We start from the raw sequence: 26085 nt of genomic DNA on the forward strand, positions 1-26085 counted from the left end.
AGCTGCATTTCCATCTACCCTTTTGGATAACGTACTGGTAGATGAGTAATGAGAAGAAATAAAGAACTGCTGTTTGAAAGTTTTTGCGGGGGGAGAAAGAAAATGCTGCTATGATTTTCCACAATGTTTTCCTCTCAACGTTTAGTTAATTCTAATTTCCTGGAAAATGAAGAGAGTATTATGCAAACATGGATTAGAAACAACAGAGATAAAATCTCTTTCCACTAGCTTGATAATTTGAAATTCACTAAAATGGGATAAATTAAATGAATTTACTGGGACAGGTAACACTAGCTAACAGGATTTGTGTTTTCACTTTTGTTTATATTAACACTTTCATTTCTACACTAAAACATTTTTACAAAGCTGTAGCGTGCAGATGGATAAAAATCACCTTCTACTAGTATTAGCTGTATCTAGAGTGAAGCATAACACTATCAAAACTAAATATTGTTGTTTGTGACAAGTTAGATTAATACTTTTCCTACTTGAAGATATACTAGAAAGTGGAGATGTAAAAAGAATTGTGTTGATTGTATTATCTGAGAACTTGGATTGCAGTTTGTTTGTTGCTACTGTTATCAGACACTTAGGATGCTGTGCTCCTGTCATGGTCCAAAGTGAGTTGAGCCTGATTCTGCCTCCAACCCGCAGAAAAGTTCACAAGGTTGTTTTATGGCAGGGAATTGCAGACAGACTGTTGTTATGACTTAATATCATCCAGTGATTCTCTCGTTTCCATATTATAGTAGTTCTTGATGGCTTTTTGTTCCTCATGATCAGGCCCATACTCTGAAGTATCCCTGAAGCAATAGATACTAGCATTTTGTGCTACAAAATTGTCTGTTAAAATTAGAATAAAAGAGGTAGTTTTTAGGACTGACATCAATAAAATACAAGTATTTCTTTAACACTAGTGAACGCGTATCTCTTATGAAAATCTCGTATAGACTTTGGATACAGTTAGCAAGTTAAATCTGTGTGTTATCTAAACTATGTTGTATAGTGAATGTATGTGGCTTAAATGTGTGTTTATTAGTATTGTGTTTGTCCTTGTTTTCAAAGAACGATATAGGATCCAGAGTGATCAGTTAGAAGACCTTTGGCTGATAACAAAACAGCTCAAGCTTCGACTTGAAGAACATTTCAAGAAGCAAAACTGCAAAGATTTTGCATGTACCTTTTCTGGTTCAATTCCCCTGCAAGAATATTTTGAACTAATTGATCAACATTTTGAGGTATGTTACATAGTATGTGAATTGTTAAATGTTCTGCTAGTTTTAAAATTGTTTGTATGTTAGTACTGTGATTAATCACATCCTAACTGTGTTATCACAGGCATTTGTTTTTCAGAAAATAGGAAGTTGCATCTAAGGTAGTGCTGGAAAAGAATGTCCTCACTTATTTTTTAACATATGGAGTATGCCTTGCCTCTGAAACAGTCCTTGCGATTAGCAGAGCACAAGTAATTAGTATGCACTCTACAAACAATACAAATTATGATACTAGTACTTGTTCTTCTCCTCACTGCCTGTACAGAAGCCTGGGTTCTTCATTCACTAATATCATGTTAATTGTAAAATGTTTATAAAATTTGTCCTTAGTTTTAGGCAAGTTTACTTTTCTGTAATAATGAGGCCATGAGCATTTTTTTTCTGAATCATCCTCATAATTATATAAAAAGTCCCTTCTGATTTTAAAAACTGACTGCCCCTGTAGAAGTAGCATTGGAGGCTCAAGGAAGTTTACCAGACCACATATAAAACAAATGTAATTACTTTTTCCTGTTTGTTCATGCAGATGACAATGAAAAACCTCCAGTAGTTCAGCTAGCTTCTAGAAATAGCTAATAAAATAAAATAGATGCACTCCTTCCCCCCTAACTTTCTAGTAAAAAAAGAGAAGAGCTATTTGAAAATTTCTGTTAAACTCATGTAATGGGCAAAAGCAGCAACTTATGTGTGTAAGAGTGAGAAATACTACTGGATGTTCTTTTATGCTGGCAAATTTTCTGTGTGGTGGAGCCATCACCACACAGAAAGATGGAAGGCTGTAGCTGGGATTCTCTAGGATATTTTAAGAAATCGTCCTAGATCCAGGTCTGTCTTGCAAGCTCGGGAGTAGTTATTCTGTTAGTTTTTAAGGTAATTTCAAAATCAAAAAGTTTGGGGTTTTTTTTAGTGACTAGTATTGTAGAAATACATTAAACATAGACTTCATTAGATTTTATCACAAGCTTAAATACATTGAAGTTTGAAATACAGATGTGATTGCTGGAATGCTAATTTAGGATCTAATTATGTTGCAGCTGGATATTTTGAAGTTTCTGAAATTTTACAATAATTATCTGGTCTAAAAGGTAGCAAATAATCTGTCAAGGGGATCCTAATTCTTCCATCCCTGTAAGTTTCAACACACTTATTTTGGTAAGCTTGGGAGAATATTACCTGAGATGTCCCTTTTTCCCTCCTACTTCTAGAAAAGCTGTATTGTGTTTCTTTTTCTCTTAGCTTCCCTGAACAACATGTCCTTCATAATTATGTACTGACAGAATGGTACATTTGCTTAAAAATGCTTAAACATCTTAAGATGGGTGAGTGTCATAATGCTCACATCTGGAAAGCTGTGTGTCTTATTGTTTCTTCTGATAACTTCTGCTAGTGACGGCATGTCACCTGTACAGAGGAGTCCTGCCTTTTTGAAAGGCTCACCTTTAGTGCTTTTTGTGTTATGGGCATGTACTGGGAAATGGTAAGGTGATTAAAAGATAAAATAAGAATTCTTGTTATCTTGGCATTTGATATACAATGTTCAAAGTTTTGTGACTACTTCAAGAAAGTTTGTTGCTATAGCTGATCAGTATATATAACAGGAAAAAGGTTTTTACTTCAGAAAAAGACAATAATTCAAACAGTGCAGAATTTAGTACTTTAATTCATGCTGAAGGAAAGAAATAACTATGTACTTTCTACTGCAATGAATATCAAGTACAATACACTGTGTGTATGTATCATAAACAGTACACCAAACCAAGAAGCCTTGAGATCCTGGTGGTGAAGTTTCACTCTTGTTATTAGGCTTCTTGATGAGATATTTATGCATTTTCACAGATCGTTGTGGCTATTGACAATTAGTTTCAATCTCAGTGGCAAATGAGAATTCTTGAAAATGTTAGTAAGCTTCATGAAGAGTGTAAAATATGAAATTGGTGTAAATGACATTATCATATTTGAATAATACATACTCACCCAAAAATTTTACTATCAATCTCCCATTTCATTTGGAATGTGCATATATAATGTATATGACCCTTAACTTGAATCCTCAAAAACTCTTAAATTGCAGCTACGTTTGAATGCTGAAAAATTTCGGGAGCTGTTATCTGAGAGGGCTGTACAGTTTCGAGCTATTGAGCGGCGATTGCTGACACGATTCAAAGATAAAACTCCTGCTCCTCTTCAACATCTGGATACCTTGCTAGAAGGGACATTCAGAGAGGTCAGTACAGTTTGATTATGAGCCTAACCTTTCTTTATGTTGTTGGTAAAACTTAGCTTAAAGCACATAAGCTATGCTTTCCTGGTTACATTTACCATCCAAGAGACCAGGAAGCAGTAATTTGTTTAACCTAATATTCCCTGTAACTTTCCAGATGATTTGCAATAGTTTTATTTAATCTGCGACCACAAAATCTTTACTCCTGGGTCACACCAGCTTGACAGAACATCATTCTTTCCCAACTGATGTTGATAGTATAAATATTTTATAGTTCATGTGAAAATATTCTATAGTTCATAGCTTGTGTAAATATTTTATGGTACACTGTAAACTGGTGGAATGGTTTGGCTGGTGTAACATTCACAACAAAATTGTCTGAGGCTGACCATGTCCTTCCTTATGGGGACATTGTTCTAATCATTTCAGAATGTGATAGCTGCAGAAGAACAATGTTAAAAAAAAATTATTCCTAAACCATCCCCATACTGGAAGTACTCAAGGAATAAAACAATTTTTCTTTCTTTTCCTGCCTCCGAATTACTTTAGAATAACCCTTGTTTCACCATGCACTTTGCTAAGAAGTTATTTTGTGTTTTGTGCTTTTTTGTTGGGGGATCTGATTTTGCTTTCTAACGTTCCTTGTTAAAGAAGCTGAGTCACAATTAGATTCCTTGCTGGAAAAAAAGGCTTATCTTTATGTGCTGTTGTATATCACAACCTTTGTTTAAAGGTATTAAGGAAAAATATTTTTCCTTACTGTTTGCTGTAAGAAAACACTTCTCTAAATTGCAGAAAACTGCCTTTCCATGCATGATTACATGAGTCAGATTTGCCTTTATTTCAGTCTTCACTGTGAATGAGTTATCTATGAGATGGTTTAAGTTTAAAAGTCGGGTTTTTGGTTACTTTAAGAAATACTAGATATTCTTGTGATAGATGGGTGATTCTTTAACACTTTAAAATGATATGGCTAAATAAGCCCTAAAGATAAAGTGAAGTGAGTCTCTTGAGTCTACTTTTTCTGTATAGAACTGTTGCCTTTAAACTTAAAAGCAACTGGGATGTGCCGGAAAGTTTTCTTATGCAATTGAATTGAAAGATCAGTTCTGAGAATATGACAAAAATCAAGTAGCTGAAATAGATGCATGTTGCAGAACCTTATTTTATAAGGTCCTTCAGGTCAAAATTAGGTGGGTTTTTTTCAATTACTGTTGTAAGCTTTTTTAATTAGAACTAGTGTAGTTGAAAGGAGAATGAGGGAACAGATTTCTTTCTAGAGAGCAAATGCTTATTTTTCCACATTTGTTAAAACTTTCAGGTAAGCTCATGTTTTTCTTGGTAGATTTCCTTTTTTTATGTGAACCCCCTTGCAACAAAGAAATGCTAACATTAGTACAAACAAAAGTGTAGTAAAATAATAATTACCATAGAGACCCCACTGCTGTGTATGTTGTTTTGAAAGTGAGAGCTGTGGTAGGATTTAATATTGTCCCTTTGCTATGTGGGTGAAATGAAAATGCTCAGTGGTGCATTTTTTATATTAGAAAAGACCTTGTTTTCTTTAATTGAGTGTCATCTTCTCTCTTAAGTATCTCTAATGCAAATAGTTGAAGTATTCAAAATATGGAACATGTGTTTTCATTAAAAGAATAATGAGGCTGAATAAATATGAACAGTATAAAATCTCACTCCAAAAATTCTTTTAAGTGTGTAGCTTTTTTGACATTGGAGTTAATATGATTTTATTTTTGAGGATACTGTTTTTCAGAAGAATTGTTCAAACAAGTTGTCTCTATTTTTCCTTTTGGAAAATTGTCTGTTTTGAGCACCATGGTTGTGTTTAATAGTTTTCCTAATGGAGAATGAATTCAGTGAAAAATGATGATCCATACCCCATAGACTGTCAGTGGAATAACTTGCTTCAGTGCAATTTGGATTGAATTCTGAATAAGTGATGTAGAAGTTTTAGAGTTTTTTGTAATAAAATAGATGTGATAAATCCCACAATAAAATAGTCTGTTAGAAAAGAAGTTGATTTTTTTTCTTTTACCATTGCCTGAGAATCTCATTTCCTTCCTTATGTTAAATATTTTTCTAATGAGAAAAGAAAAAATTGCATTGCTTTATCCCCTCATTTTTCACTAAAGCAATTTATATGTACAAAGAAAAGGTTTGGTACTTTTTACTTTGGGTTTTGCAGTCAGAAGGGAACTTTGGTTTTATAGTGTATTTCAAACCTTTTCATGAACAGGAAGGAGTTTCCAGTTAGTGTAAGTATGTGATTTTATTATTATTTTTAACAGACAGTCTTCAGAACTTGGTTTCTGTATAAGTTACATTCTAACAGAATAACTGTTATAGTTTAGGAATTTTTTTAAATAGTCCTATTTACAACTTTCTTCTAGAATTTGTCATTTTAAAGTAATATTATAGGTCTAAATAGATTTGAGTATTAACAACAGTTAACAAATAGTGACATCAGGTGTTCCATTTTGGAAGAGAAAGAAAAACTGTTATATATGTAGTAGCCTTATATATTATAAAAAAGAAGTGTGATTCTTACGTTTAGGAATGATTTGTAGGAGAGTGAAAACAATGGAAAACATAAATTTGAAATATATACTATTTTAATGCCTATGATTTTTTTAAATTTCTTGATGTCTGGTTAAAAAAATAACCAGTGCAATTGGACATGCTGTTATTGTTCTAAGAAAGGAATTTAATTAGATAAATTTAAAAGGAATTGAGCAGTAGTTGAGATTGGATAGATGTTTTGTAGTTTAAGGACTTGAAATATGAAATTACAGCAAATTTTATGGTAGCTGTTGTAAACAGCATGTACTTTGTATAATGCTCACCTACTAGAGATATGTTATTGCTTGTAATTAAATGACCTTTAATGTCTATAATGTATTTTCTGTGATATTAAAAAAAATCATAGTTTGGCAGTAGCTGCAGGTGCTTGCCCTGGAATTATAATTTTACATATATTGACTCTTGACATACATTATTAGGGTTTCCAGGCACAAGCTGGGATTAACAAGTGTGATAAAAATCAGTTGAATTTCTTGTTTCAACTCACATGGATTTTATCCTAGTGAATCTAAGCAATGTGTCTAGTTGTAAGCTGTTTACCCTGTAACCATGTTTAAAAGACTACTGCAGTTACATTTTTAGAGAAAGAGGAGGATGGGTGAATTTGAACCATGGGGTGGTGTTCTAGGGCGCTAACTTTTGCTTAATCAATTTTAAGTACTTAACACATGAATCTGAGACAAGATTAAACAGTTCAAGTTTAGAAAAAAATGTAGTGACAAATCAATCGCTTCTACCTTGTGTTGTATCAATGTAAAAGGTAGCAAGATTAAGACAAATTGTGGAGCAGATTTGTCCTATACCCCCACACTTCCATCATATGTAGTAAGGATAGCTCCCTTCCTATCCTTTGATGCCACTATTGCACAGTACCTCAAGTTTCTCTGTGTTCTGAAACTTCATCCCCACCCTGTAAAACTATTGACTCACTTGTGCTTTCTAATACTGACATCTCAACTTTTACCCATGGCCCCAACAACCCTCCTGCCAGTTGCTTATTTGTTGACTGGCAGTAGTCACCTAACCAGACAAGATGGATGATGTCTCCTGTCTCAGCAGAAATACGAATAGTATCTCTCCCATCCCAGTATGCTAATTTAAGAAACATATAGAGGATCTTAATGATTTCTGGATCTTCACATCACTGTAAAGTTGTGTGTGGTCGTTGGAAATGACAGCTGCTAGAAATGCTGATGACGGAAGTCTGACATCAATAGTCAGTGGGCTTGCATAACCTTAGACATCTAGGCTTAATAACTACATGCTCTGCAGCACTGGGTCTTTATTTTCAATTGATGATTTATTTTAGCTTTTCTTTCTTTAAGAAACTCTATAAATTTGAGAACATCTTGCCATTATAGTAAGAGGTTCTAACATACTTTTCTAAACAGAACTAAAAGAACTAATTGATGCTGCAAGTTTATTCCCTTTATTTTCTCTGAATTCAGCTATTCTGACATGGTCATCTTATTTACATTATCACTGTATAACCTGTCTCACAGAAATATGTGACTGTAAACCGCAGTAAAGTGGCTTTCAACATAATTTTCAGATCTTGCTCTGTAAACAACTAGAAGTTGTCCAGTTAATTCTGCTGTCTTTACTATATGGTTTGTATTTATCTTGGTTGGTCTTGGTCCTGCATCTTGTGAGTTCTGCATATGAATTGCAGCTTGAAGAGATCCACATGCATAGAAAATTTTCACATAAAACCTCTTGAAACAGGGGAAAAGTATTCAAATAGTCTTTCAGATTTTAAGAGGTACTCATAGGTTACTGTATGCAGGGAATAGGAACAAACAAAATACCTGCAGATTTTTTCAGTGTAATTGCCCTCATCTGTTATACCTTCAGCATTGCTGTATTGTCTTATTCATATAGCTAGCAGCACTGAGTGTAGCATTTCACCATCAGTCTGTTAGAAGGGGTCAACAAACGCAATTGCTTCCAAGTAGAGATACCATGACTACTCATGTAGAATAAAGAAGGCAATTCCATCAGGAGGAACCACTTTAATTCTTTACATGACAGTAAACTGTAAGAATTTGTTGCCTGCGACTGAGAAAGCTTTATCCGCATGTAAGGGTAGTCATTTTCCCTGAGGTCTGTGATCTGAGCTGTCCTTCACTTATACAGCCCAGGATGTTTCTGGGGATCTTGAGCATTCTTTTTGAGAAACAAATGAATTTTGTGAATGATTTGGAAGTCAAATGTCTCTGAGTGCACTGGTTCTTTTAATTAGTAATGTCACAGGAGTTGCCCTTTCATATGACAGCTTTGAAGAAAGGTGCTTCTAATATTCTCAGAACTTTATGAACTTCGTTGCACAACTCCTTTGTTGTAGCCTAAACAGGAAGATGGGCTATTTAATGTTTTTGAGATAGAATTTAATCAATTGTGCTATGAATTAATGCTTGCTGCTAAAACTTAGGACTGGCCCTGTTTCATGCCAGAGCATAGGATTGGTATTTAGGTGTCCTTACATTTGTTCTTTATGGATAAATTTTCTTGCAATCGTTTGATCCTTTTGGAGCTCCTCAATCCCATGTTATTTTCTGAGTGACACTGAGTAGCTGGTACTACATGACAGGATCTATTCTAGTGTTGAAAGCTGACATTCAAACAATCAAATCTAAAGCTAACTTTGTATCATTCTTTTTCTCAAAGAAAGAAAAAAAATCAGAGCAACACCTGATTAAAGCATGTAGGATCTGACTTGCAGCTTTGTTTAAATTTGCTCTAAAATACACACACAAAAAGAACATTCAACTCATGTTAAAGTGTTAACTAAATGTTTTTTTTAGAAAAGATCTGAAAAAAGAAACCTATGATACAATAAACTTTCAAAGTTAAGTGTATGGAGAAAAAGCAAATCTTTTGTATCCCTGGACACAATTTAGGAGGCCACAGGAAGTGCACTAAATATTTATGTTTCTTGAGGTTTCAGCAGAAGGTGTCATTAATCTGAATTTTGGATAGAACTTAAAAGAACATAGAATCCCTTCGAGCACATCTTAACAAGACTGTTGTGAGAAAGTTTCACCTTAGTGCTGATGTTAATGCATATTAAGTCTCTCTTTCATTGTGGTTTGTGATTGTTGATCAAGCAAGAGTTTGAAACTGTCAAGCAGTATTTTAATATTAAAATACTGTGTGCCAATTGTCCATTTTATAGTATTTGACACTATTAGGCAAAATTAGTTTTGGGTGTAAATCATTATCATGGTTGAGATAACTAGTTGATTCTGAATTGTATCTTCTGAATCATAGGATTTCCTCTCTGAAATTTTGGGACTTCAAATGAAAGCCAACATTCCAATTAACAGTTGACAAATATCTAAATATAAGCATATTTTGTCCTTCTTGTCTAACACTTTTGATCAGTTTTCAGAACAGATCCTTAGCTGATTTAAACTACCATTATTCCAGAAAGCCTGGTTTATAAGACATGGGTTTCTGGCCCAGTGTTTAAGGGCTTGCCCTTATGCCTGGAGGCATTGTCACACACCTGCTTCGCTTGTGTTCAGCCTCAGCTAGATGTGAATGTGATGCCATCTGGAAGCTTTGCACCAGTGTCAAAGTTGAACAAAACCCCATACTAATACACCTTCTATACAGGGCTGCACTAATGTAGTTATGTGGCGCCCAGTTGGAGGTGGTTCACCATTTCCTGCCTTTCAGCTGGTGTGGAACAATTCTGTGACTGTCCTCACCCTTCTCTGCTGTGGGTGCTGTGACAAGGAGAATTGCAGGTGCTCTCTGTCTTCTGGTCTCTAGCCATGCACTCTAGGTTCAATCTCGTGTCTGGTATCTCTCTTGCTCAGAATTTCCTGGAGTACAGTTAACTCAAACTGGTGACAGCTCTTCCAGTTTTGTCCAGTTCCTGACACTGAATTTCCCTACTACTAAAAGTATGTGTATTTGACAATTAGAGTAATTTATAATTAAATTCTGTGAAGGAATTTTTAAATGTGCATGTGCATTTTGTTGTTAAACAGCATGAAAAATACAGCTGTGTGTGGAAAACAGAGCCACCCTAATTGGAATGTTCTAAGTAATTTTCATCTGTTCAGCCAGAGATTTGGATCTTGCCACTGCCTTTTGAAGGGAAGCCCAGTCTCTCCTCTTTGCCTCTGTTTCCTATTTTTCTCTGCTCAGAGAAACTCTTATCAGAGTAAGATTCTTCCAGCTATGAAATGCCATGCTCCCATTTGATTTTTGGGTCTATTATTTCTGGGACTTGGTTGCAGACTCGCGTGATTGAACTGACTTTACTATAATTGGCTTTTTTTGTTTTAGGGAATTGGAAGAACTCTAGGTTAGTAATCCTTGGTGGTTTCAGGCTGTTAGATGGAGTAATTTCTTTTAATATTTCCATAATGATTTCAGCACAAAGACAAAGAATATATTAAAGGCAAATGCCTTTGCTCTCATTGCATGTGATTTATAGACAGTAGTACAAAAGGCTATATATATTTGTGTACATGTCCTCATGCATATATACATGTAGATACACATAATTCATCATATCTTCATTTTAGTCTTCAGAATTGTTCCTGAATGTCTTTTTAGAATTTAGTATCTTAAAAGCCAGAATTTGTCTTCCATGATAGTTGATACCAACAGGTCTAGTAGCTAATATACTAAAGGAAAAAAATATTCCTATTTCTCTCCTTGCCTTGTGTCTGTCTACTGATTTAGGAAGCTAAGCTCTTTATTTCTAATCCATAATCTACTACATAGGTGTAATACAAAATAAGTATGGGCATTACAATTTTTAAAGTAAACATAATTTTCTAATCTCTTGAGAGCGTAAGTACTGTTCCTTTCATTATTTTAATAGGCACAATGTGTGGAGCAGTTCGATCGTTGGTGGTTTGTGGTCAGTGGCAAACAAAACTCATTATGTTCTATTCTCTAAAACACATAGAATGTCATTAAAGGTCCATTAACTCTTTGTTCAAGCCCTTAACTCCTTTCCTTGCTTATTAATTGGTTGATAAAAATCTCAAAAGTGATCATTAATGATTGAGTATTCTCTTCAGAGTATTCTGACACACATGGCCTCAGGAACTCAGCATTTTGGAAATGATTCATTACTTGATTAGTAAGGGCTTTTACCTCAAAGCAAAACCATTAGGGTTTATCATGCATGACTCAAAGGCTATATATCACACCCGCTCCTGTAATAGTAATTTTCCCCAGATAATGTCAGTGAGAACTACACCCATAGTATAAATTAGCTCTTTTTGGCTTGAATAAATGTACTGTTCTTTGGAGGAGTTATATTTAACTTCTCTTGTTTTATTGCTTTTTCTGCTAAATGTAGTTTTTTCATAGCCACTAAAAGTAGCTTATTGGCTATTACATGTAATTAAAATCCTCTATTTTACTGGTGTTCAAATAGTGCTGTGTTTCTGTTTCCCTAAGACTTACGTAGTCATTTAACAGTGGAATACTTACAGTGTCATCAAAGCCCCTTTTTATTAGAAGATGTGTTCCAAAAAATGTCTGAAAGTAGTTAGCTGTGCTTGGGAAGCATATATTAGGATCGCTGGCACAACCCTTCTGTATTTTGGTCTGTGGTAGCAATTAATTGCTCCAGTGTGAGACAGTCTTCACTTCAGGTCAGCCAGTTTGTGGGACAAATAGGTAAAACTGCTCGAATCTTTAGTAAGGTTTTTTTGTGTAGGCAGTTAGACACATTTAAAAGCCGGAAGCAATACAGCCATCACAAGATAAAGAGGTTGGAAGTAAAACGTCCTTGTGTGTGTAGATGTGGCACAAAGTGCCTCAACTGGATCTGCTGGACTGCGTTCAGTCTGGCCTGTCACATTTTCCACGGAGGGTTTCAGTTATACTGCTGTGTCATACAGCTCTATCTATGGAATTAGTCCCCTTGAACCTATGAATAGCCAGGTGTGAACACCCACTGTTCCATTCAAATCACTAAAGGACCGGAGGTGTGATTTTATTTAAATTTCCCCCCTCTCACCTTACTTCACCCTCGACGTGGTTCCCGCTTTAGAGCTGTTGCACCAATGTGAGCTGTCAGGGGTTTCCCCTACTTTGATTCAGTCCTCAGGGGGACGGGTAGATTGTACCTCTGGTGTATAAAGGCAGTGGCAGGAAGTGATTTATGTCACTTCGTGTGAAGTAAATGTTCTTTGGCGCTTTGTGAGACATTTGTTTCATTGGCTAAACCTTTTTGAAGGGGAAAAAATAATATGCCTTTGCAGGGGTGTATCTTGTATCCTCAGCCTAACCTGTGCTCACCAGTGCATATATGAGGTCTTTCTGTAGGGACTGAAAGAACCTGTGTGCATTTGAATGAGTGAAAATGGAACTGGTTGGCTACAATCCCCCAAGAAAGGAATACTGATAAATCTAATTCCTTTGGAAGAAATGTCATATCTGATAATCTGAAATATCAGATACCTGTGCTGAAGTTTAAATCACTGACAGGCTCTTTCACTGGGATAAATGTACTCCATAGGCAAGAGAGAAAGTGCTATGCAGTAGTGTAATCAAAACTTGAATAAAAAAACCTGATACTGTCGTCATAGAAGGATGGAAAACACTACTATTTCATGCTCCCTAGAAAGTTTTCTATATCAGCCCTCTAATCATGCAGTACAAAAGCATTTGAGGCATGAAAGCTATATGGCTGAGAACAAGTAGTGACTGTTATGCGGTGGAAGATACAATGATTACCTTGTGAGTTTGGGTACATGATCTTCAAGAAATGGCTCATTTTAATTGAGTGGACTAGATGTGATGAATGAAGTGAATATTAAATTATTATCAGTTTTGGTTAATTTCTGCATGCAGTACTAAGAACATTTGTGCTGGCTTCTGATGTAATTTTAATAGTTTGCTTTTGGGTGGCTACAGTACTTGTTTAACCAGTGTGTAAATGGGTGCTGTGTCTTCAGGTAGCTGAAATAATATTGAACTAGATCATTTGCTGGTGTAAGCTCATAATAGGTGATACTGATTTGTTTGATGTACAGTAGAGGATAATTTTGCATTGTGGTTGGATAGCAAGTATACGGTGGTTTCAAATTCATGCCAAGTATTTCAGAGACTTTGATACTTGGATCCGTTGAAATGCTGGGTTTGTGTCGACTTACATATTTGTTATGCTAACAACTAAATATTAAGGGGGAGAGCTGTGTAAGTCATGTAATTTAATAGCATTATATGCCAAACTGATTTAAAACAAAACAAAAAGACCTCCCCACCCAACACCTGGGAAATAAATGTTTGAGGACCAAATTAAATGAATTACTCATCTAATGCTTGCAGATCTTGGTATGAGTTGTGGATTGAAGTGGATTTGGTTACTGTTGTATCTTTACTGTAAACCAAGCAACGCCAAACTATTTTGTCCAACTTAATTTAAAATCCTCTTACATCAATCTCTACAACTACTTATTTCTGTGGAGAATGAGCATCTAAATCACTGTTCTGTTGATCTTTGGTGCTCTTGCAAGGTGTGACATTTAATTTAGTCACTGATCATGACTGGCCCAAAATGGCTTATACAGACTTTTGGTCTACCCTATAGACCAATGTCAGAAGCGAGAATGGACCTCAGGTCATCTGTCCCCTGCTCTCCCCAGTGTATCTAATACTGCTTATGTATTTGTTGTACACTCCTGGTCAGCTGAGTTAGAATTCTGCTTGGTATTACTTACCAGAGGCAGTATAGTAGCGGACCATGGATTCCTGAAGAAACAAAAAATCAAAAATAGTATAGGCACCTTATTAAAAAAAAATAAATATCTGTTTCTTTATGTCTGTGTTCCTTGCAGTCAGCTCAGAGCTGCTGCTCTAGCCACTACCTCTCTGAGGAAAAATGTAACTTGTGTGGTCATTCTCTCAATTTAGATTTTTTTAATAAAAGTTAGTTTATGTTGGAGCTAAACTGTTGGTTAAATATGTAAATTGACAAAAACAAAAGGGAAAAGAACTTCCTTCTCCATTTCTTCTTGCCAGTTGGCATCTCAACAGGTCTATTTTATGTTTCAGTTGTGCTTAACTACTAACTTCCACACAGTAGGTATTTCTACATTGTGAAGCCTTTAATTATTCTGCTGTGGATAATCTAAACCAGTAGGAAAAGGAAAAACGTAGTTAATGCAGGAAAAGTTGGTGTAATGAAGGGGGTCAGAAGTCAGGAAGGATGAAGACAGTAACGATGAATATCATAACTACAGCAGTATTGTTTCAAGGCTTTTATTAAATAGAATGTTCTGCCCATTCTGCTTGCCTTGAGTTCTTCGACAAAGTTTTATGGCTGCTAATTTCTTGTTTTAATATTGGCAATTTTATGGTTACAGACTTGGTGTTATTTAGATATTTTAAAATTGTTTGCTTTCTTTGTTGGATGGATAACCAGGACACTGAAATGTTGAGGTGGCAGGTTTAGACCAAAATAGCTATAATCCTTGATTTTTCAGAAAGCTCTTTGGTCAACCTAAACAATATTATGTATGGGTGCTGAAAACTGTACTTGCCAAGCTAAATTCCTGTAACATGGGAAGGATAAGTAGAGTAAAAGACATTATATATCACAGGAATTGGATTTTTTAAATGGTATTTTTAAAGGATTCATTCAATTTCCCTTTAGGAAATTTGAAAATATCTGGTATGGACAACATAATTTTTATCTTCTTCATTGTTTATACTCTTAAGGCCAATCTACTTAGAAAAAGCAACACCTATTAAAGGCCTTTGAATTCAGTCTTTCATGTTACAATGTGTCTATTTACTGCTGTCAGAAGGCTCATAATATATTTAGCTTGAAGAGGTTAACAAGCATACCTTGGAGCGTTACTTTTATTTTCTGTTCTGTGACACTTAGCAAAATCCCATTATACAATTGAGTAGTATTATAATGTTAAAATGTTAATTTGTTCTGCATTCCATTAAAATTGGATTTTTTTCTTGTGCATTGGCCCATGCGTTTTGTATAAAACCTATAATTTAAACACTACACCATAGAAATGCCCTAAATTAGTAACCTTTTGCCTTTGCTACCTTAATTACATCTCATTATTTAGTACTTAAAGAGCAACCTCTAGCTGTTGGTTAAATATTTGCTAGCTAAATAGATTCGTCATGTTAAAGAAAACAGTAGCTCTTGCCTCCATTCTAATTTGAACAGGGTTTCAGAGTTTTAAGAAAATTCCATGCTTTGCTGCAGGAAAAGTAAACTTTTTGCATTTTCCTTTTTAATTTCTTCTTAATGAGCATTTCATCGTGCATTAGCTGCCTGTTACATTCCAATAGGAAATTAAAAGTCTGTCTTAGGATAAGTATTTTCAAGAAGACTGTTGTGTTTCAATATGTTCTATGTCTTCTAGCTACATTTATCCCTTTTAGGTTTTATGAGCATCTGATACACTCAATTTCTTTTCTCTTTTTATTGTGGAAACAAATATGAAGCAGATTACTTGTTGGCTACTAATAGCTGATTTTCAGATTTTTCCCTCATTTGGGAAGGAGTCTGTATTTCTTGATCAGAATCACAAGGAATATGATTCATTGAAACATCTGTTGAATTGTCTTTTCTGACAAATTTAAAGATAATTTCTCTGGTTTGTCTTTGTTTTTTCAATTGCGTGCAGAAATTAGGAACTGCAGAAGTTATGAACAGCTTGCAGGTTGACTTAATCTTCAGTATTTTAGTCATATCTACAGGATTGTATTTTTGCATTTTATTTTGCTTTATCTTTTGCTATTTTTCCTTTATATCAAAACATGTGATGAATTGTAGTTTGTAATTACATTCAGCTAGAATTTTATCAAGTGAAATTCCCCATCATATGCAAAAATATTCTGCTTCATTTCTTTTACTTTTTTTTTCTGAGATCCACAGTAGTGGAAGTTTGTCTACAAGAGATTTCTTTATCTGAATTGATTCCTACCCAATACTTAACTCCTGCTCTCCTTATCTAGTTCTTAAATTGTTGCCTGCAGTGTCCATTTGCTTGCTTTTGGAAGCCCAGTGTCTCCAAAAAGTTTCTTCACTCATCCTTCCCATATGTTTTGTTACGTTATGGGTTAAAAGTTGCAGACTGACATGGCCACAGTTTGACGTATAACTCTCCATTGATGTCTGTTGTGATATCACTGATCTTTTATTTTTAACAAAGGCACCAGAGGCAAATTGAGAAAAACACATTGATACAAGTCTTCATCTTGCTCATCTGTTTTTCTGTGGGAATCCCGTCTATGGAAGCATGAAACATTTGGCTTCTAGTGTATAAATTTGCTCCTATGAAAACCAGTTTTGATTTCTGAAATGTATTTTATTAAACTTTTTTTGAGGGTAGTGGTGGGGGGAATACCAGCAGAGCATTTACAGAGAAAGTGGTTGGCCTTTGAAGTAGATAGTTTCTCTGAAAACCTCGTTTCATGTTTTGTTTCCTATGTCCCTGTTACAGAAATATATTCTATATCTGTAAGCTCTGAAACCATTACTTCACTCTTCACATGAGGGTTTGAGTGATTTATTGATTGTCTGTATGTATTCCTGGTTTTGAGTTCAGCAAGGCAATCTGTAAAGGCAATGACTGCCTAAGAGGCCCTGTTGTTCTTTGGGTGGAAGGGGGAAGTTCTGTGGAGACCTTTTCCCAAGAAGAGTTTTTGAGATTTATGTAGATTATAAAGCATTAAGAGGGGTCACTCCTTAATTTTCTTTCTGAGCAAAAATGCATGGTACAATTTTAGCAGGTATTAATAAAAATGGAGAAGTATGCTTTGTGTTCTGGGACTAGTGCCAACATCTGTATTTGCAACTCCCAAGGCAGGTCCAAGAGTGAAAGCTTTTCCTCATTGCCCTCTGAAGACTGCTAGAACAAGCCTGTGACGTTTCTGTTCTGTTTCGTCTGTGATATTTACTTCCCCTTCAATTTTTTTTTTTTTAAAGTGTATTGTCACTGCTAGGGAGTTTACTCTTGGAGGACAGGGGCGGGGAGGAAGGAAAGAAAAAAGTCATAACCCGTTGTGCTGATGACAGGTGCATTTTTCTAGAAGGAGGTCACGTTAAATTTGTGTAGCCTGTTTGGGTGATTCTGGAGCAGATCCTCAGCCAGAATAAATTATCATGGGATTAAATAGTTTTATTAGCCCAAGCTGATGTCTGTTCTGTAGTGCAGGTAAGTTTCTTCATTTTTTAATGAAACAAATGGGACTGTAAATGTTAAAATTTCATACAATGTCCAGTAAATTGTAGTAAACGTTAAGAGATTCAAAGTCTTGTCTCATTTTCTGTGTATGTTATAATAACCTATATTTTCTTTTAAATTTCTTTTTGGTATTTTGATCAGGGATCAAATGGGAGGGGGTTAGGTTTTTCTGCATATGTTTTGTTTTTTTTTTAAGTGGTGTGTTTATCAGGCGAAGGATAGTTAAAATAATGTATGCAAGTCCAGACTTTTCCAATCTGTGTTTCAAGAGGCTTTTCAATACCTTATTGAGGCACTTAATTTGTTGTATTTTATTCTAAGCAGCAGGGAACCCTCTTTAATCCTTTTCTATCTAGGACTGTCTCAGGTGCTCTATCTTTGAAAATAGGCCACTTTATTAGGTCAGCTAAATATGGATTTAAATGTCTAAATTCTGGTTTGAAAAATACATGTGCTTCAAAAGAGTACATTTTTACAAGAAATAAGAATCCTGCATTTTTATCTCTCTTTTGTTAACTTTTGCATTGCATACGGAACAATGTTGCTTTCAGTTGAAAAATGGATTATTCCAGCAGAGTGCAGCAAAAGACAAATATTGTAAATATGTTTAGCTTTGCTGTCAAGAGTTGGTACACTGTAAAAAAGGAAGAACTTAGATAAGGAGCTCATAATTCATAAAATACCAAATAAATTATGGACGAACTGTAAAAGAACATCATGGTTTAGTTCTTTATGCAGGTTTTTTCTTCTGCAAGTCTGAGACATTGGTAGAATTTGCTAGGAAAGAAGTGTTAATATATAGTGAATAAGTAAATTCTAAGATCTCTCAAGCATTCAGGTAAGTAGAAGCAGAACTTTGAATTGCAGGTAGCTAAATTCTACTGTTTAGTAGTTCGTCTGAGGCTGGTGGAAGAGTTGAGATTACTATTCATGATATTCCTTTCTTCCCCGTACTTAAGCTTTTAGACTCCTCTGCCTTTTATAATTTTAGCTACTAATGTTTTGGGTTCCCCCCAGCCCCTGCTGATTGGTTGCATAGAAGTTAACAAGCCTTATATTTTTTGCCTTTGTTTCACCATAACATGAAAAAAATTTCTTTAGCCTTTTGAAATCTTACTTTAAATTACACCGTTAAGAAAAGATGATACAGTTACCATGACCCTCCAAAATGTAAATATGAGTAGTGTGCAAATACTGGTTTCTGGATAACATATACAATTTGAGTCAGTCTTCTAGTTTAATCTTGAGGAAAACTCCCAATGATACATAAGCATTCTTGCATGTTCCATATATGCCTGCATGTCTAAATTCACATTAAGATATTTTTTCTTTATATAGGCATAACTTTACTGGATGTTGGCAATATAAAAGAATAGTGAAGAGACCACCTAGAAGTATGGTTTTTTATAACACTGAAGCCAGTAGTAGTTTGCAGTAGCTGAAAAGAGGAAATATAGTCTTAAAACATGTTAACGTGCAAGAGCTATATATTTAGCTAAGAAAAAAGTGAATATATGTCTATTCAGAGAATGAAAATTAAAATAGATATGTAAAATATTTCTTAACAAATCTCAAAGGAATGTAGTTTTCCTTTACACATCTGTTAAAATTTATATAATTTGAGTCAAGCCATACATTTTTACTAATAGTTTCTAGTGTTGTTCCCATGTCAGAACCTGGATTTAGAGCCCTAAGTAGGCTTATGTATTCACTGTTTGGGTTGCAGCCTGATCCCCTGGTCCTCCTGATCCTGGGTTTCAAAATGCCTTGCACTGCCAAAGTTAGTGGGAAATGTTCCCAGACGAGCTCATTCTCAGCTCGTTAATTAACAGGAACAGGTCAAATGAGAGACTGAGGATGAGTGAGTCTGGGATCCCCATCCAGTGATTTGTGGGCACCGGAGACCCATCAGCCCCACAGTACGCCCTCCCATCCTTCAGTGGGTCCCCTTCCCCTCTTGCCACAAATGCCTCTTCCCTGACACCTTTGCCCAGTAGAAGTGTGAGATATTGCTTGTTGCTCTGGTCCCTGCCTCCTCCTCTTCACTGGTCAAATGAGGACAGTTCCCCAGGGTAATGTAAGAGAAGTAACCTATGGGGAAACTAATGTTGCCATGCTGAAGGGGTAGAGATGTTCGGAGAGAAATCAGAACAGTCTTTTGGGAGGCTATCCCGGCATTCCAGTCCGCTGCAACCAGGTTCCCCAGTTTTTCCATGTCCTCTGGCTCTAACAGCTGATGGTAACAGCCTCTGATATATGCTGAATGTGCCTTTTACTGTGACCTTTAATCTCAGATTGCAGTAAAAGAAAGTTTCTGTTTAAGTTGAAAATGCCTGGGTTTAGTTCTGATTAGGATGTTTAATGCAGTGTGAAGTTACTCTAAATTTCTAGAGTACCTATAGACTCAAGTTAGGCTCAAGAATAAAGTTTTTCTTTTTCTCTCTTTTTTCTGAAGATGTTGCCATTTCAGTACACCAAATCCTAACCAATTTTTGAGTTTAACATATCTAACATCCTTGGGTAAGGATGAAGGTCAGAGTGTTAAGAACATGGAGGTATTTAGGAAAGCTGTTACTCAATAGGATGATTCTGGGTTCATTTATTGGCTTTTCTAACACTGTTGTTTGTTTAAATTTTTGGATCAGACTCAGTATCTAGTCTGAAGGGAATTATTTACTGACCTTTCCCATACCAGAAAATCTTAACAGCAAGAATGGTGTGAAGCTCACCTAGTATTTTTCTTGCCTTAGCTTTGTAAGACTTTATTTACAAGAAGACAAAGGGCAATACATTTAAGAATCACTCACTAATGAGAAAATGTAGTTGTTGGTATGGTCATAATTCTTGTGAAAGTGATGCTTAATTTTACAGAGAACGTTGTTTGTCTTGGTAAACTAAAGAAAAAGTGGTCAACAAATACAGGCCGTAAGGATCATGGAGAAAAACTTAAAATTATCTGAGTAGTGTGGGACATGTGGCAATGACTAATTTTAGGGCTGCCCTATGGTATTCCTTTTCTGAACTTTTTTTTTGGTAATAGTACAGTGTGGCCACACTCAGGTTGGAACACTTCTCTGCAGGCAGTCCAAACGTAAAATACTAATCATTGCCTCAAATATTGTACAATCTAATATATTATTTCTCTGTCCTTTTTGAACATAACGGGTATCTTCACACTGATTATTTTTTATTTCCACCCTGTCTGTTTTGAAGTTGGAAACAAGAAAAGATAGCAAATAAAGTGCTTAAATTTAGATGAAGAGCATCTCACTGTTTACAGAAACATTGCTTTAATGCTATAAACCCAGGTATTTTAAATTGGCACTGCTAGCAGTCAGTAACCAGCCTCTGACTTTGCCTTCTGGCAGGCCCAGCTGTATACCTGCCGGCTGAGAGGGACTTGTGTGTAGGTAGTTTTAATTTGTATTTTTAGTTGCTGGTTGCTGCATGAATTCGGCTAGGAAGACCACCAATAGATCTGAAATCAGTGTGAAAGACTTGCAGAGTATACAGATGTCCGAGATAAAGAAGTCATTGCAAGGATTTAATAATAAAATAACCTGATGATAGTCATAAAAGCCCTTTGGATTGTGAGATGCTAGGGTGATAATTATGCCTTGATAATTATAATGATGGGAGTCAATAGGTTGGTTCTGAAATTAATATATGAAGAAGCTATTAGTCTTTGAGAGCCACTTTGTCTAAGTAGTAGAATGGAGGTTTCAAAAATTCAGCAAGATAGTGGTTAAGAAAAGCATGCTCACTGAGTTTTTTTGAGGTTAAGAAAAGAGAAGATGGAGCGATAACTTGAAGAGAATACGATGTGCCTATGTTTTCTTGATTCGGTGATGATACAAACTATATGTTCCTGGACTGACTATAGCACATGAGCTGATGCAGAGAGAGGTGCGATTCAGGGCCACGGAATACAGAGCTGTCTTTGTTATCATGATACCAGACACTTTGCAGCCGTTGCTTTTACTTTTCCAGGCACTGCAACTTGTAGGGGGTATTTATGATCTGCATGGAGTCTGACTGTTCGTGGAATTTGTGGGACAGTAGGGAAGGAGACCTGAGCCTTGGGTGGATTTGTGAAGCCTAGAAGAGAGGTGGGTGCAGGCTATTTTGAAGTAAGGTATTGTGTAGGAAAGCACTCTTCATCTAGTTATCAGTCCTAGTGAGACTAAGAAAGATCAGTCTTAGGTCAAGGGAGGTATTTGTGTGGATAGCTGTTGCTATTAGGTAAGAAAATAAAGAGTTTAGGAAGACTACAGGCTGGAAGAATGTAGTAGAGGTTGTACTTGGAAGAAAAGATGGGTAAGATGACACGCTGAAGAGAGGAAGAGAATCTGGATCTTCCAGACAAAATGAGACAAATGATTTTTACGCATACTACTTTGTCTTAGTTTTTAAATCCAAATAATTGATTTATAGAGGCCTAGAAATTATTTAAAACAGGAGTGGGCATTTAGATTTTGTGTGCCCTGATTATGAGGGGAAAGGAGGGTGGAGAGAAAGAAAACCCAGAAAGTACAGAAGCTAGTTATGCTTCAAAGCAATGATAAATATTTGGTAAAGATAAAGCAACATTTATGCTGCTTTTACAGTTTTGTCACAGTTGATTTTTTTCATCTACTAAAGATAATAAATGAATAATCATAAAATATTTGTGTTTGAAAGTTCTTCCTTGGTTTTCATGAAGAGTATTTATTTTCCATCAGTCCATTACAGTGTAACATTGATTGGTGCATGTAATGTATTATTCATACTGTTCTAGTTTCATCCCATTAGCAATGCCAACATTATGCTGAATTCTGCAGTGGTAATCTTGTGTGAAGAGTCTTTGTACAGCGACTTGTGCTGTGGTTCAGATCCCATTTTACATTTAGTGACAAGAGAGAGTGAACAACAGCACCTTATTGATACTACTCAGACTTTGTTCCCCCTTCCTCCCCCCAGTGCAATGAGAATTGTAAATGTACTGTAGACCTATAAACCAAATTGTGAAAGGCATAAAGTGTATCAGAACTGGTTTATTTTTAGTTCTCGTGTCTTTGTTTTCCTGATAATTCATGTCTTTAGAAGAGCCAAAGGACATCACATTGCAAAAATAACAAGAACAGAATTAAAACCAGCCTTCAGATAAAATAGTCTGGCATTTTGGTCCATATGTATGATCCTGTGGGTACAATTTTGATTATTTAAATTGTTGTGTGTAGAACTGTTTTAAAAATGTGCTAATAGCCAACCATGCAGCCTGTTGCTATGAAGGTCTGCCTGATGCTAGTACAAAAAGTACTTTTTCATTTGAACCTTTAATATTTGCTTCTTTAACATTTAGTACAGGAACTTTTTTCATGTGCAATAGGCCCAGCCCAATGTCCATCAGATTAAATTATAATCTGTTCACAGATTTAATGATCTGGGGCTGGTCTGGTTATCTGGTAATGTGAATGCTTGTTTCTTTTTTTTTATTTTAATGGACAACTCCATTCACTATTCTGAGAAACCAGGCCATAAAAAAACTGAAATCTCTAGACATTTGAATGAAAATTAATTTAAACAATATCTTAGTTCCAAAATACTTAGGATGTGGAATTACAAGGAAATAAAAGTTTGAAGAATGTTTTTTCCAAATGTTTTCATTTTTTAAAACAGCTGTGTAAACAGTGAAACAGTCTCTTCCTGGCATGAATGCTTACAAAAAAATCCCATGCTTTAAGGTAGATATGTCATGAAGGAGAAATGGCTGGCATCTGTGAAACCATATTTCTTTGGCTTTTTATCTTTGGAGAACAAGGACAGCCTGAGCAAAGCTGGGAGGGCTGCCTGAGAAATAGGAAGCTCATGGATCAGCCAGACTGACTCCCATGGTTCTGAAAAAAATGAGATGGCAAAGAGTCTACACATTTTAAGGGATAAGCTGGAATGAGGGAGACGGACAGCTTGATGCAAAATATATAGATTCAGTAATCAAGGAAGAGTATACCAAAGGAATAGAAAACAAAAGTTTGAAAGAATAACAGTGATGGTGAGGGAGGGTGTTTATTTTTGGTTTTAAGTGTGTGCTAATTACAAGAGTCATGGTTGTACTTTGGTCTTCACTGGGGTTGGGGACATTGGAGACTGAGTAGGCTAGCATTCTTTAATAAGCTCTGAATGTTCTGAAAGATACTTGTCCTATATATGCAGATTTTTTTTTTTCTGTTTCTATGACAAGGAAATGTGCATGCTGGAATTTACATCAATAAAACACTGACCTTCCAGAGCTTTTAAGAAAATGAGGTAGGGAAAATGCAGTTATTTACAGCAGTTGTTATCATGTCGTTGTTGTAGTAAAATTTTTGTCTGTGACGCATTGAGTAGATTTTACTATAGAACATGTGGTTAAGTTACTGTTTTCAGTGAGAGGCTGTCTTTTGATTTTTACATTATTTTTTACAGAATAGACTTTGATTCATTGCCTGACATGTTTGTCAGTTTTTCAGAAACATTTTTGAGTAGACAGATTTTGAGTAGACAGAGTGCTGAAAATATTTAATCTTTAATTGCGGCTTGCGCATATATAATGTCAGACAATTATAACAATTTATTTTTAAAGAAATGATCAAAATCCTAATTAAAACAGTATAGGATGTTTTGTATTGCAAAAGGATCATTGCTTGTAAAAAACAGGGAAGAGGCTGCAACCAAATGGTCCAAGTATCAGTGAAACCGCTCCCCAGTGTATTTTCTCCTCCCTTTACCTGATATTATCCAGGATATGAAGAAAAAAGATTTTTACAATACCTTGTGTGGTATTTGACCTTCATAAGAGCAGTTACATCTGAATGCATTCCATTGAATAGGACAGTTATGGGGAAAGAATTTAGTCTGGCCTGAGTAGGATATGCCACAGCCAAACAGCTCTGTGGATTATAAGATATTTCTCACTGGCTTGCAGTTTGTATCCTCTATTTTCTGGTATTATAAATTTTGCATTTGCTGCTTCTTTTGGGTCCAACTTTGCAGGGTCCCATCTCAGGGTCTTTTCATCCCAATGATTAGGGAGCTTAATAGGAGTTAAAGAGGGTTGGGACCTGGTATCACACTTCCTAGGACAGTGCTTTAACCCCTGTTTAAATGATCCTGTGTAAAGATATGCAGATTCAGTTAGATGCCTTCCTGGATTTGGCTTTCTGAGTGGGTAGCAGGAGCTACTGTAGAGCCCCAAGCCACCAGGGGCTTGCCAGCTGCAGGGTGGTAAGGAAGCAGTAGGATAAGAGAATATAGGCATGAGATGCTGCTCTCCACTGGAAGCTGCTGGTCAGTTATGATCCCAGTAAGAAAGGCACTCAGACTCTCTAAGGTATCATTCACAATGCTGTTTATTGGAGCTAATGCTGTAAGAAGTGTAGATAATCTTACATCCCTTTAGATGCTGGGAACCCCACGTGGTGTAGCATTAAATGCACTTCCAAACCCGTGTGCAGTGGGCTGGGCAGACACCATCTGTAGAAGAGATTCACCTTTTTGGTCATTCAAGCTATTAAAAGATTTTCTAGGAAAACGGGAATGACTCTTCATTGTTTCTACAGTCAAAAAGGAGCAATGTTTCTGCACTTTCAGGTAAGGGCAAGGCCATGCAAGTGGTGTAGTTGCTGGTATGGAGGTGGAGCTGCCTACAGGCTCCTCTCTTACAACACGTTGGTTGCATGTGTCCTGTGGCAAAGGGATTTGTGCTGCACAATCCAGGCCTGAAGGCCACAGAGGCTTGCAGCACAGCACTGGCCTGGTCCTCTGTAGGTGAACTGGTGTGTGGATGACAAACTGCTCAGTGTGCCCTGGTCTTCAGGTAGGATAGGTACAGATGTAAAATTTATATGAAGTACAGTAAATGAGATGTTTTCTAGGTAGTACCAAACTCAGAGAAAATTAGCATTTGGTTTTTAATCTTATATAATTAGTATATGCATCACAACAACATTATGCTAGATATAAATTACTTCAAAACATGGCAGGTGATAAAATATTATTTCCAGCTCCAGGAAGGTAAAAACTTATTAGTGTAACACGACCTGATTGCATGCAAATCTTATGAATATGTTTTTAGCAGGTACCAAATAACACAAGGGAATTCACCAGCTGGTATAAAATTCTGGGTTCATTTGGTAAAGTTTCTCTTTTCTTTCGAGTTTAATACACTTAGGGTCAGATTTTTCTTGCTTGCTTCAAACTGATAACACAGCAGTTGAAAATAAATAATTAGGTCCAGCAGGCAGTTTCTGTCACTTAGATCTTTAGGATTTATATATCCCATGTAATTAGTTGCATTGTGGGTAATGTGATCCAGTGAATATACTAGATGAGATCTGGTACTGGAAGATCTGGATGTCTTTTCAGCTTTAGAGTCTTAAGTTGCTACGTTTTAGTGTAGGAATGGCACCAACATATGCACTAAAAGTGCAATGTAAGTGGTAAATGCTATTCGCAAATGGTAGTATACTAAGAGTACTTATTTCTTAAGGGAGGGATTCCCAATCTTTCTTTAATCATACTGAGTAAAAGAAAGATTTTTTGTCATCTGAGGAAATTCTTTCTCCATCTACTTTCCTTTCTCTTTCCAATTTTTCAACTATCCCTATTAAAAATTATTTTAATGTAAATATTGCAAACTGTGCTCCATATATTAAAGTTTGAAATAGTCTAAGTGCCTTTTTATTGCTCTGATAAATTTGCTGGAGTTGATAATCCTTTTTGAGATCTTTGTCCAGATATTTGATTTTGCAATTCCTCTTGAAACAAAACCCAAACA

General features: G+C 35.8%; 1 protein-coding gene across 2 annotated transcripts in view; it reads left to right on the forward strand.

Moving 5' to 3' along the window:
- The window catches only part of BBS9 (Bardet-Biedl syndrome 9), a 311284-nt gene that overhangs the window by 78785 nt on the left and 206414 nt on the right, over nt 1–26085 (forward strand). For both annotated transcript variants that reach the window (XM_037382871.1, XM_037382872.1), the window contains 2 exons: nt 1066–1238; nt 3346–3498. In XM_037382871.1, coding sequence (XP_037238768.1) covers nt 1066–1238; nt 3346–3498 — 326 coding nt within the window. The remainder of the gene's footprint in view (nt 1–1065; nt 1239–3345; nt 3499–26085) is intronic.

This window comes from Falco rusticolus, chromosome 4 (genome assembly GCF_015220075.1).
Source record: "Falco rusticolus isolate bFalRus1 chromosome 4, bFalRus1.pri, whole genome shotgun sequence".
NCBI classification, from domain to species: domain Eukaryota; kingdom Metazoa; phylum Chordata; class Aves; order Falconiformes; family Falconidae; genus Falco; species Falco rusticolus.